Source organism: Engystomops pustulosus, chromosome 4 (genome assembly GCF_040894005.1).
Source record: "Engystomops pustulosus chromosome 4, aEngPut4.maternal, whole genome shotgun sequence".
Classification (NCBI taxonomy): Eukaryota; Metazoa; Chordata; class Amphibia; order Anura; family Leptodactylidae; genus Engystomops; species Engystomops pustulosus.
The window spans coordinates 34,824,747-34,838,654 of record NC_092414.1 but is presented as its reverse complement, the minus strand read 5'-3'; the positions used below and the strand labels follow the sequence as shown (position 1 = coordinate 34,838,654).

Sequence of the window (13,908 nt, the reverse complement as noted above, 5' to 3'; positions counted from 1 at the left end):
AAAATGGTGCCAGGATCAATTTTGTGGATGTCTTTGATCAGTTTCAGAAATTCGGATGTGTCAAGGAGGAAGGACGGAGTAGTTTTGACTAGTGGAGTGAGGATTTTTTCTAAGAGGATGGAGAGTGGTGAGAGGATGGAATCTGAGGAGGCTACAATAGGGCGCCCCGGAGGGTTGGTTAGGTTTTTGTGGATTTTGGGTAATGTGTAAATGACCGGAGTAATGGGATTGATTTTTGTCAGAAAGGTGCGTACATCCCAATCGATAATGCCCAATGTATTGTATTTGTCAAGTGTTTTTTGTATGGCAGTAGTAATTCTGCCAGTAAGATTTCTCTCAAGTTTATGGTAAATAGTGGTGTCACTGAGTTGGGACAAGATCTCATTAATGTACTTGTTCTTATCCTGAATCACCACCGCGCCCCCCTTATCTGCCGGTTTGATGATGATTTCCCTATTGGACATAAGGTGTAGTAGGGCTGTTTTGTCAGTACTAGAAAGGTTATTGGATGCATGCATTCTATTGGTGTTGATGTTGTGTCTGAATTGGGTAACGTCTCTCTCAACAAGGGAGACGAAGGTTTCGACTGCATGTGAGTTTTTGGGAGGCATGTATGTGCTCTTATTTCTAAGGCCAAGATTTTTAAGATTGATGGGATGTGTCTGGTTCACATGGTTCACCGGGCTCCTGGGATTCTCTGTGTGTGTAGCATCAGAGAAATGGGCTTTGAGTCTTAAATTCCTGTAAAACCTTTGCAAATCCATGTCAAGGGAAAAGGTATCATATTTATAAGATGGACAAAAGGATAAACCTTTCTGGAGGAGAAGGAGTTCAGCAGGACTAAGGGATATGGAGGAGATATTTACTATGAGTGACGAGTCCCTATCGGGGAGCTGGTGTATGATGGGTGAAGGGTCCCTACCTGGGATCGAGTTGCCATTGTGGGTGGTTGATCCCGGTTGTTTTCTCTTGCCCCTCCTCGTCTTCCTCTTGGTTGACGTCCTCGATTTGTACCTAAAAAAACAGAAGCCTGCTGTTCTTGGTATTCCCCTTCCATACTGGAAGCTGAAGAGGTGGCGGGTGATCTGTATCTTCGTCGTCGTGCATTGTATAACTGGAAGTTGTCTTGCCATTTATAGACTCTGTCATTCAAGTAGTCCTCAGCGTCCCTGAAGAATTTTTGACGTTTTTTTATCTCTTGCTCTTTCTTGAATGTGTCGAGAGAAGATTTAAGTTTGGTCTGTAGGGAAGTTAGTTCTTCTGTGGTGACAGTGGCTTGGAGCTGAGACTCAATGCTAGTGACTTTGTCTTGAAGAGTAATGATCTCTTTGTGTAGATATTCAACGGTTAGGGTCATAAGGTCCAATGAGCATTTGTTCAAAATCTGCTCGTATCTTGCGCAAAAATCCTTATTATCCTTAAAAAAAGTTGGTCTTAGGGGGACCCGCAGTCCCCTAGGTATCCGTTGGACTTTGAGGTATTCAGATAACGTTGCACAGTGTAGCTGTGAATTTAATACCTGTTTTGATGTCCGCTCCAAGTCTCTTGTTTTGAACTCATTAGTTGGAATGTGAAGAAATTCCGTGGAGATAGTAGGTTGCGACAGGATGTCAGCTGACTCTTCGCTGTTGTACGAAAAGGTTCCTAGTGGCATGGTATAACAGGTGCAAGCCAAAATAAGGGTATCATCTGTTTAAAAATTGGATTTTGGCTGCACACTTAATCAAGTATTCGATGCAGGTGCACTGGAGAGGGTCCCAATCCCATATAGTGTAAGAAAATCTTGGACTCCAGTCACACTGTATAGGTTGCAGGGAGTTTTTTATTAATACAAACTATTATACGTGACGTTTCGGTCAACAATAGACCTTTATCAAACTCTGTGGAATATAGTACAAAAAAGTGCATGAGGAATGTTATATAAACACCAAAAAAGCTATTTACATATATACAAATGAGTCACAAATATATTGCGATATTGACATCAAGAGTGCATCAAAATAAAGAGGGAGCAAACTCCAAAATAGGCATTACAATACAGCAATAGCAGTTGTCATGGAGTCACAAACAATGTTAAAGACAAGTGGTGATTACAGATACAATGGTCTTCATAGGTTCATGAAAGGCATATCTGGTCCAATCTCAGAGAAAATACCTGTGGGAAATACAATGAAAGGTCAGCTTACCAGTCTGTAAAGTGGAATCAGTAAAGGGAGGTATGCTTGTAGCAATGTAGCGCTGCCCAGAAGGAATAGCGGTCTATGCCGCTTAGTGGAGTGTGGCGCTGGTCTCCTCCTGCTGGCGGCGGCTATTTAAAGCCCCAGGGGAGTGTACTTCCGGTATCGTGACAGCAACTTCCGGTATGGGACCGGAAGTTGTCACAAAAAAAAAAAAAAAAAAAAAAAGAATTTTTGAAAAAATTGAAAAAATTGAAAAATGATGAATATTGGACATCGATGGGTATAGAATGGATTTTGAACATGGAGGGGAAAAAAGGATAATAAAAAAGAAAGAAAAATAGAAAATAAGGTAGATAAAATCCAGAAAAGATAAATAGGAAAAAATTGAGAGATTTAGGGTGGGGGACACTTGGAAAACAGTTGGAGAGCATACAGAGAACAGGCTTATTTTACCCATCCTTAGTAGTGGTGTCAACGAATCAGCATCAGGAGATTCTATCGTCTCTGTAAAAAACACATTAATTAGACACTGGGAATGTAATAGGCTTAGCAAAAGCTTTGTATATTATAGTCTCTATTGAGTCCATCTGGTTGTAATGTTTGTAATGTGTGTATCCAGTAGGATTCACGCTTCTTTAATAGTCCAACTCGATCCCCTCCTCTCCTTGGCATTTCAACATGTTCGATAATCTGGAATTTAAGTTGATTTATGGAATGCCTGGCTTCTAGGAAATGGGCAGGTATGGGGAGTAATGTGTTGTTGAGACGAATGGTGGACTTGTGCTTACATATCCGATCACGGATACGCTGGGTAGTTTCCCCTATGTACGCTAGGCCACATGGGCATTTAATGAGATAAACACAGTAATCAGTGTCACACGTGTAGTAGCCTCTGATGGAGTAACGTTTGCCTGACAGTGGATGTGTGAATGAGTCCCCTCTCTGAATGTTAGTGCATTGAGCACAGTGCAAGCACGGGAATGTACCCCTTTTGGGTGTCCGCAGAAATGATTGTCTGGAAATTTTGGAAGTAGTCCCTATGTCGGCTTTAACCAATTTGTCTTTCAAGTTGGGGGGCCTCTTAAAACAAGGAAGGAATGGTTGCTGGAATTCTGTAACAGATGGGTGACCTTTGTGTAGAATGGGCCAATGTTTCCTGATGGATTGATGGATTTTGTAGGCAAACGGATGATATGAGTGTACAAATGGAATGCGTGGTTGCTTGTGTCGTTGTTGTCGTGGCTGTCTCGATTTGTACTGGTCTAGAGTGTTATGCGGATAACCCCTATTCACAAATGGATGGTGGGGGCAGCAGATATTCATGGCCTGTACATGAAAAAGACAAGAGTTTTTGTGGAAAGGATGGCACTCACCAACGTCATTTCTGTCACTTGCAAGCCGGCGCCGATGCGTCAAAATCCAATCGCGTGTGCCGAAATCCCGGGGCAATTTGGCGCAAAACAGAAATATTCAGGAAACCCGAGAAAAGTGCAGCGTTTGGACCCTTAGTAAATGAGCCCCAATGGGTCAGAATGGAGTGCATCATAAATGCGCAGAACTTGCGCATGAAAAACGCTAGTGCAAAAGGGACCTTGGTGTTTAATGCTTGATTTCCTTTTAATGTAGCCTGTAGATACAAAGTTACCATTGTGAAAAAAAAACTGTTTTGGAATATATGAATGACATAAAGGAAATCAAAATAATTATTTAATTAATCTGATTAATGCGTCTATTTGTATTATGGTAATGTGGGCAGTAGAGCTGTATCGAATATTGGATAGCAACGTGACATAATGAACATAGGAATTATAATAATTTTCCTTCAATCTTCTGTATTCCAAAGGCTTCTCAGGCTGATGAACTGACCATCACTCAAGGTGAAAGGCTGGAGGTCATTGAGGATGGAGATGTGGAGGAGTGGGTAAAGGTCAGTCTGGATCTCAGAGGTTTATGTTTCTAGAGAGATGTCCTCTATACTGTACCTGTGCTTGCTGGTGCTATATAAAATGGTAATAACCATATACTGATCACTGTGGAAGGTTTGAGTGCGATTAAGAAAAAGTGGGAAGTTTATTTGTTTTAATAGACTAAATTGGTTACGGTGCCCCAGGCCTTTATGTATATAAATATGGTGGGTTGTATTCTATTTTTGTCATATATACAGACTGCACGCTTCATTCATGTCAGCATGGGACGGTCATTTACAGCTCAAATAACCTGTGATCACAGTAAGGGGAGGAGGGCTCTGCAAGTGTGGCTTAAAGGGAACCTGTCACCAGAATTTACTTCATTATCCACACTTTATTGACTGCCATACAGCTATATAAGTCCTGTTTGCTCATAGCTTGTGCAGATGGCACGCAAGTTCTACCCTGTGAACCGTGGCACAAAGAAACACAGAGGGGCACATTTACTTACCCGGTCCTTCGGAGTTCCCGAAAGTGCATTGTCCGACGACAATGCACTCTGCTGCGATTCAATTAAATCGTGCACTGAATATCCTGCATGTGTCGCTTCCCCGCTCAGGTCCTCCGGAGTTCACCATCTTTTTCCTGGTGCATGTAAGTGCATTGGATGTGACACAATTTGAATCTTAAATCCCGCGCTCAGTCCGAATCCGTCGGATTGTCCGACGGCCCGCCCCCCCCCCCAATATCTGTCGCATGAAAGCCGGCGCCTCTGTGCCGAAATCCGATCGCAAATCCTGAATATGTTGGGAAATCCGACAGAAATGCAATCCACAGGCCCTTAGTAAATAAGCCCCAGAATCTTCTTTTTAATGTTATGTAAGGATTTTTGGTGCCACAAAACCAGACATATCCACAGTTAAAGTTGCTGTTAAAAAAGTGATTATTATATACAACTTTTCAATAGACAACTTTTCAATTGACTGCGCCAAGCAGGCTCCTATTGCCTGTTTTGCAGCGTGGCCTCCCGGTTCCCTATGGAGGGGTGAGGAGCGATCACCACCAATCTCCACCAGGCTGGAAGCGTCACCAAAAATGTGGTTTTTTTTTAATATTTTTAGTTGTCTGATAAATCAACCAAAAGCATGTCATTATTAACATTATCCTATCAAGTCTCTCAAGTCATGAAGAAAAAAAAAGTAAAATTTGTTATTATATCTACAGCTGTGTGTGAAATCTCTCTCGGTTCTTTATTACCCAGAACCATGCTTTGGTGTCATTGTAAAGATAAGGATCTCATCTTTGAGATACAGTTTCCACCTATTTCTACAGAACTGCCCATATATCCATTTCTGCAACTCACAGAACCATAAGCAAGCGATCTGAAAGATGAGATTATTATCTTTAATATGACACCAGCAGCATGTTTCTAGTTGCTACAAAACTGAAGATGCGGCATCTGAAGTGACTCTCCCCCTGCAGCCTCTGAACTTGTCTCATTTCAAGTAAAATATGACTCTTCTATTTTCCGTTTCACATGAAAGTTAAAGTAACTGTGACATAATAACTGTGTAATAAGTGGGTTATTTTGGTATCCTGAGTATATTTAAGAATCTTGTCTTCATGGGAATACCCCTTTAAGAGACTAGTAGTTTAATGAGGTAAAATTTGGTAACAGAGTCTGCTATAGGATAGAAAATGTTTATCTAATGGCAGAAGATATACAGAAATTAGGAGGTACCACACACAAGGGATTCAGACTATAAAACAGTTAAAAGAAGTATCCTCTTGGGTAAATCTATAGATATTCCCATTTATCCTCTGATGACCTTCAATTGACATTCTGTAATCGCAGACATTATTTTGCAAGTGTAAAAGTGATTATCTGGGCCTGGAGAGTACATACAGTCCTCACACAAATGGAAGTGAAATTCATTGATCTCCAAATAGGCTCTCAGGATAACAATCTGTACCTTTCTACATCTTCATTTAAGGCTCGGAACAAGAATGGACAAGTGGGTTATGTCCCAGAAAAGTACATAACTTACATTAACCAGAGGGTTTCAGAATCTCTCAGTGCTGGTCACATCGGGGGACTTTCTGGAGCCCATTCCCTTTCCGGGATCCTGGAACTGGACCGTTCTGATGCTGCAGGTAGGTTTACATTGTACATTTTCATAATTTCCGGCCAATTCTATTATAAGAAGTGCAGCCATGTTGGTCGTAGCATTTTCCATATATCACTGGATTTACACCTGAGACTCAATTTCTATGACCACACAAACTAACAGAAAATTGCGGAAGCCAAGGTGGCTGGGAGAGCTCCGTTCTCCTTACATATTGTGATTCCAGTGGGATTCACCGCCCTCCACCCATCAGTCTTTTATGGCACATTTAGGATTTAGATATAGATTCCTGAAGGAAAAAAATTAAAGACATGGTGGCACAAGAACCGTTTTCTGCACAAATCCCAAACAAAAGTCCAAATAAAGAATGTCGGAGAGTTACTGTTATTAGGAACAGTCTGATATTTATGATCATCCGATTATGTGGAAGGCAAGGAAGTAAGGAATATTTGCTGTCAAGGTTCTGGAACCAATTCATGACCATGTGACCCTCGTGGCATGGTGCACTGACCCCCTATCATGGAGGGATAAGTGTGGTCGGCCATATAATGTAGGTAAGCCCTGATGTCCATACATGCATCTACAGGTATGAGAGGACCCTAGGGTGATAAGGATTCATTCCCTATTACTCCATTATACCATTACTCCACCTCCAGCAGCCAGAAAGGGTTCATTGGCTACTGCCCGTGCCAAATTCTTACCCATCACTTATGTGCCGTAGAAATCTATATTTATCTGACCAGAAGATGATTTTCCAACACTCCATTGTCGTTGGATTTTCACCTGTTTTCTTTAGCATTGTCATTGGCGCAGGTTTCTTGCTGTCATAGCCCATCAGTGGTAAGGACCAGTCTTTGTACATGTTAGTTGGGCACCAACCATGTGTTCATCTTTTGCATCACAGCGATTCCTGACCCCCCTCCGTACCCCATTTTTTCCATCCCTTCTATTGATTAGTAGGTTGCATGCACAGGTTCCTGTTTTGCTGAATGTTTTCCCACGATAAAACTTTCCTCTGAAGTTTTTATAGTTTTAGGGCTGGAAAGTCTAGTACGATGTCCATGTCTTGGTGGAAGTCAACCGATTAACTCTTTTTCCCAGCTGACCCACAAATCCTTTCTGTTTTATGCTGCACTTTGGTGTCACATGTTCACCATCCATACAAGGAAGCATTCGTCTTACTCCACTTCATGTTCCTGTCATCTGCTATTCAATAGTCGTCTCCTTCATAAATTTAATATGTGGATCGACAAGGATACTTTGCTGGCTCATTTAGTCTTATTGATGAGGCTAAGCTGCAATACCAAGCAGAGCTACATTGCTCAACTTTACACTTCAGTCTCTCTGCTGATCGGTGGGAATGTCAGATAATGGATATAGATCTGATATTGATCACTGATCAATAAAAAATATCCTGGCATAGCCACTTAATAAGGATGGGATCACGCTGGTGTTGGTGCCTTACTGTTGTAGTCTTCTAATCACATTTAGGGAATGTATTTGATAGATTACAGGGGCATTAAGGGGTTGTTTGGAGAACCATGATGGACTTTGTCTATCACTGTACATGAATTTTTCTGCTCTGCATATGGCCTCTAACTCTGCACCCCTGCCACATTACCCGGACACCAAGGAAAGGGTTTCCAGTACATATTTGGTCTTTCTGAGGGCCAATCCATGGCTATGTAGTCATGTCATGCCATGTTACATCACACTATTCACAGATCATCATTGTATAAGATTGTTGTGATGGTGATTGGAAGGTGCATTGCCTTATTGGGGTTACAGTGCCAACGCCTGGACACACCGGGTCCACCGTCACACTTCTCCTTTCTGGTACATAACTATATGAGCAACTGTGGAACGTAGAGTCGGGTCCTGGGTGATGAGCCAAGGGCATGTGGACCCCTTTAATATAGTGAAAAAGAAGGTTTATGACTTTACCCTTCAGCTCGTATCTGACAGCACTATCCCTCTCTGCAGTGTCTCTGGCCAGGGCTCTTTATGACTACGAAGGTCAAAGCGAAGAAGAGCTCACGTTCCCTGAAGGAGCCATCATCCAAATCATCCGCAGGGAAGAAGGGGGAATCGATGACGGCTTTTGGAAAGGAGAGTTTAATGGCCGTGTCGGAGTCTTTCCATCGCTTGTCGTTGAGGAGTTAACAGGAGATGATCCGGACTCTCAGCAGGTCTGTGCAATGTAAACTAGTAATATTATAATTGGAATAGACCGTAATACTCATCTGTTCAAAGTCCTTTTTGGCGGGTGCACACTAGGTGGTCCTGATCCAGATCCTGAACCAGATTTTATCAAGTGCAACAGCACTTCAGGGCATCCATGTGAAAAAGGTGAAGTTCATTATTTTCCCAACAGAAACAGCGACGTTTCGACTCCTGTGAGTCTTTATTACATTGAAACGTCGCTGTTTATGCTGGGTGATTAAAATTTTTTCCTAAAGAGAATAATTGTTCTACCTCATTTCATTGTGTTTGCATTTATAGTAAGTGTCTAAAAAGGGTTATTACTTCCTTATAATGATATAGCGTGTCTCTAATATATCTTCTTCAGGTTTGAGAAAATTCTATAATTGTTTGAATATATTATGCAATTATTGCTTTTTACCACAAGGGGGAATCAGAGTACTGCCGATCCCACTAATTCTAAGTTTTTTTTCTATCATTCTATAACTCCCTATCATTATCGATATTCCCATTGAACAGTTACCATTGAGCTGTGAGAACTGTATATAGAGGATTTTGATATCTCCACGTCATTAAATCGACTTTACAAAAAAGTGTGAGGTCCCTACTTCACCTAATACTACGTGAATGGGTTAGCATTGGTCCACAGTCTCCCCTACATAACTACCATATATGTTCAAGAACAAGCCAACCCGCTAAGGCACCAAATTTTACCACAAAAAAAACGTTGAAAACCTATTGACTCATGTATAAGCCTAGGGAGGGAAATGCATTGGTCACAGCCTCCCCAGTATATAGCTAGCCGGCCCATACCCCCAGTATATAGCCAGCCCACTATGAGAAACACATGAAAAACAAACTCCCCTTTCGGACGCCCCCCACAGGTCATTTTCTTGATTCCTGTGGACGGGTAGCAACAGGTCCATGCGCGATGGGCATGCACACACAATGACATGAAGGCAGCTGACATCACAGTGTGTGCGCAGCCAGCTGGTATTTTGGAAAGATGAGTACTGAGTTTATTTTTTATAGATCCGGGTATAAGTCGACCTGAGTATAAGCTGAGGCCCCTTATTTGCCATCTAACTGGGAAAACTTATTGACTTGAGTATAAACCGAGGGTAGGAAATGCATTAGTCACAGCCTCCCGGAGTGTATGGACGCGTCTCTACCCGCTTCCTTAGAGATGAAGAGCTGAAGGAGGAGGAGCTGCGGGAAGCATCGGGGAGCGCCGGAAGGTGAGTATGGAAGTTTTTTTTTTTTATACACTTGTGTATTATCCAAGGTGTTTTTATTACATGGCTGTGTAGTAATATATAGCATTTTTCCTTTCTTTGAAGGGGAATAATATGGTAGCCATAGGCCACTGAACCCCCAACTCATTCCTGACATTACACTACACAGGCAGTACTGAATGCTGATATATAATATATAATAATAGTAATCATTATGTACTTTCTAGTAGATGGCTGTATGTGAATGTACAATACTGATGGTATTTTTATACCTGCAGGTTGGCCTCAAAAAGTTATCGCGTGATTTCTTCCCTCTTCTCCTGCTCCTTTGTGCTCACATTCTGTCGCTTCTGTTTCTGCAGGATCTGCCGTCCCCGGCTCCACCGTCCTTCTCTCCTCCTGTGCTCTCCCCAGCAGCCGGCCAAAGACTCTCCGCTACTGAGACAGGTATATGACAAGTTATACTGATGGCATGTCTACCTACAAGGTACAGACACTTCATCTCACTAGCGTTAGTTTTATATATATATATATATACATAATACACAAGTGTAGCATTTTATTTCGGGGAGTAGAGAAGGGCAGACAGGACTATAGAGAAGGGAGGTGTATTCCATGACATTGTTGTACTATGATGGGGCACGAGGTATTGCTCTATAGTGAAGAGCTTTGGGCCCCACAGTGGCTCAGTGGATAGCATGACAGCCTTGCTGCGCTGGGGTCTTGGGTTCAAGTCCCATCCAGGTCAACACCTGCAAAGAGTTTGTATGTTCTTTCTGTGTTTGTGTGGGCTTCCTCCAGTTTCCTCCCACACTCCAAAAAAGCATACTGGTTGGCTAATTAGATTGTGAGCCCCATGGGGATAGGGACCAATTTGACAAGCTCTGTACAGCTCTGATCAGAGTTTTGTCTAAGAGGCTGTTCTTGGCACAGTGTTTTTTCTGGTTTTCTTACAAGGAGTGTCGTAGGAGGTGTATGGTTTTATCTATTTTGGTAGATGAGATGGGAGTTTCTATATTACCAGTGTGACCTGTAGTAATGACGGGTTATATGCACTATATTGTCTGTGGCTTATATAAATGTAGGATCTAAATGACCACATTTTTAAACCCTATAAAGTCCTTCTCAAAGGTTGTCAGTTCTGGTCCATGTGATACCATATGGAAGGACCTTCACAGGTGTCTCTGTTCCATCACAATTGCTCACCTTTTTTTTTTACTGTACATATGTTTTAAAAGCATGAAAACTATTTTAGGGATTAAAATGATTCCCGGGCCTATCATGACATTTTAAGTTTTTATTACAATGGTCTTAGACTTGTGCAGACCCCCCAGGCTCTGTGTAATAAGAGTGTAGAGTGCTCATCGCACCTCAAACCAAAGTACACTATGGCAGGATGATGGCAGCTCATAGGCACTAAGACATGTTGAGTTACAAGTTATTCTGTCTGTTCTATTATTTTGCAGACTCCAGACAGAACGGCTCGGGGAGCGCGCACAGCTCTCCAGACTTTGAAGCAACGCGCTTAAGACCAGTAAGTGTCGTCATAAACTGATAAAGAAGGAGGAATTTCCAGTTTGTCTTTCATTTCAACCCTCTACAATTTACTATTAGGAGACAGAGAAAAGTGCCTTATAGGAATTGATCCCAATGTAGGGCATAAATTTGTGTTCACTATTTGCCTAACCATAGGGACACCCAGGAGTCCCAGGAACAGGGAGCTATAAGTCCCCTAAAGTTCCCCATCCTGAATAAAATACAACTGCTACTATATCACTATGGAGCCCCGTGGCAGTGGACGTGGACATATAAAGGGGGGACTTGTTGGCCTCCTGTCTCATGATTGTAGCTGGATCCCACATCGGGTAGACACTTATCCCTTATTCTCTGTATAGTTTACTCTTTTAATTTTTATCACTATTGTGTCACTATGTATGTTTAATAATAAGTAATGTATCCTACATTTATCACTGTAGCCATTAGGCTTGGGCTACATTCAGACAACCGTTATTGTGGCCATGACCTGCGGCACCAGATTATAGCCACAATAGAGGTCTATGGCACCAGGTCACGATGTGGCAAGAAAACTTCTCAACGCACTATGACCTGGCCGCTCAGCATTCTATACAGAGGGGAGGGATGAAGAGTGCCCCCCCCTTCTCCCCTCACCTTAGAGAGGTTTTCCCAGAATTCTGGAAAGCTGTATGGGGGTCAGGATGACAATAAAGATTGTGGGGGACATTTTTCAGGGCCCATGCATATAAGCCCTGAAATAATCGCAATTGCTAGCGAACTGCCAGTAATTGTGATCATTTCCTCCTTCATGCCATCTCCACGCCAAGGGGGTGTAAGGTGGCGTGGCTGGTGGGGGAATGGGCTGGCACCGGGCTTTCCTGTCCCTCGCCTGCACACTCACTGCAGTTTGCTAACTTTAATAAGTGAAAATTCGCATTCTGAATAAATTTCTAAGCCAGGTCCAACACAGACTGACCGCCGGATACATCATGGTGCATGATGATAATAATAATAACAATAATCTTTATTTATGTAGCGCCATCAAATGCCATCAGGGGACATATACAAATATAGTATTACATAATAGTACAAACAGTCATATGGAACAATGAGTGAGGGCCCTGCTCGCAAGAGCTTACAGTCTATGAGGATGAGGGGGACACAAGAGCTTACAGTGTATGAGGATGAGGGGGTGACACAAGAGCTTACAGTCTATGAGGATGAGGGGGTGACACAAGAGCTTACAGTCTATGAGGATGAGGGGGTGACACAAGAGCTTACAGTCTATGAGGATGAGGGGGTGACACAAGAGCTTACAGTCTATGAGGATGAGGGGGTGACACAAGAGCTTACAGTCTATGAGGATGAGGGGTGACACAAGAGCTTACAGTCTATGAGGATGAGTAGGTGACAAAAGAGCTTACAGTCTATGAGGATGAGGGGGTGACACAAGAGCTTACAGTCTATGAGGATGAGGGGGTGACACAAGAGCTTACAGTCTATGAGGATGAGGGGGTGACACTAGAGCTTACAGTCTATGAGGATGAGGGGGTGACACAAGAGCTTACAGTCCATGAGGATGAGTAGGTGACACAAGAGCTTACAGTCTATGAGGATGAGGGGGTGACACAAGAGCTTACAGTCTATGAGGATGAGGGAGTGACACAAGAGCTTACAGTCTATGAGGATGAGGGAGACACAAGAGGTTACAGTCTATGAGGATGAGGAGGTGAACAAGAGCTTACAGTCTATGAGGATGAGGGGGACACAAGAGCTTACAGTCTATGAGGATGAGGGAGTGACACAAGAGCTTACAGTCTATGAGGATGAGGGAGACACAAGATGTTACAGTCTATGAGGATGAGGAGGTGAACAAGAGCTTACAGTCTATGATGATGAGGGGGTGACACAAGAGCTTACAGTCTATGAGGATGAGGGAGACACAAGATGTTACAGTCTATGAGGATGAGGAGGTGAACAAGAGCTTATAGTCTATGAGGATGAGGGGTACACAAGAGCTTACAGTCTATGAGGATGAGGGGTGACACAAAGCTTACAGTCTATGAGGATGAGGGGTGACACAAGAGCTTACAGTCTATGAGGATGAGTAGGTGACAAAAGAGCTTACAGTCTATGAGGATGAGGGGGTGACACTAGAGCTTACAGTCTATGAGGATGAGGGGGTGACACAAGAGCTTACAGTCTATGAGGATGAGTAGGTGACAAAAGAGCTTACAGTCTATGAGGATGAGGGGGTGACACAAGAGCTTACAGTCTATGAGGGGGTGACACAAGAGCTTACAGTCTATGAGGATGAGGGGGTGACACAAGAGCTTACAGTCCATGAGGATGAGTAGGTGACACAAGAGCTTACAGTCTATGAGGATGAGGGGGTGACACAAGAGCTTACAGTCTATGAGGATGAGGGGGTGACACAAGAGCTTACAGTCTATGAGGATGAGGGGGTGACAAAAGAGCTTACAGTCTATGAGGATGAGGGGGTGACACAAGAGCTTACAGTCTATGAGGATGAGGGGGTGACACAAGAGCTTACAGTCTATGAGGATGAGGGGGTGACACAAGAGCTTACAGTCTATGAGGATGAGGGGGTGACACAAGAGCTTACAGTCCATGAGGATGAGTAGGTGACACAAGAGCTTACAGTCTATGAGGATGAGGGGGTGACACAAGAGCTTACAGTCTATGAGGATGAGGGAGTGACACAAGAGCTTACAGTCTATGA

General features: G+C 42.9%; 1 protein-coding gene across 1 annotated transcript in view; it reads left to right on the top strand.

Annotated features, from left to right (window-relative positions):
• FCHSD1 (FCH and double SH3 domains 1) overlaps window positions 1-13,908 on the top strand; it is a 79,590-nt gene that overhangs the window by 61,413 nt on the left and 4,269 nt on the right. The window contains exons 15-19 of the mRNA XM_072145660.1: window positions 4,024-4,107; window positions 6,082-6,241; window positions 8,197-8,402; window positions 10,013-10,097; window positions 11,117-11,184. Coding sequence (XP_072001761.1) covers window positions 4,024-4,107; window positions 6,082-6,241; window positions 8,197-8,402; window positions 10,013-10,097; window positions 11,117-11,184 — 603 coding nt within the window. The remainder of the gene's footprint in view (window positions 1-4,023; window positions 4,108-6,081; window positions 6,242-8,196; window positions 8,403-10,012; window positions 10,098-11,116; window positions 11,185-13,908) is intronic.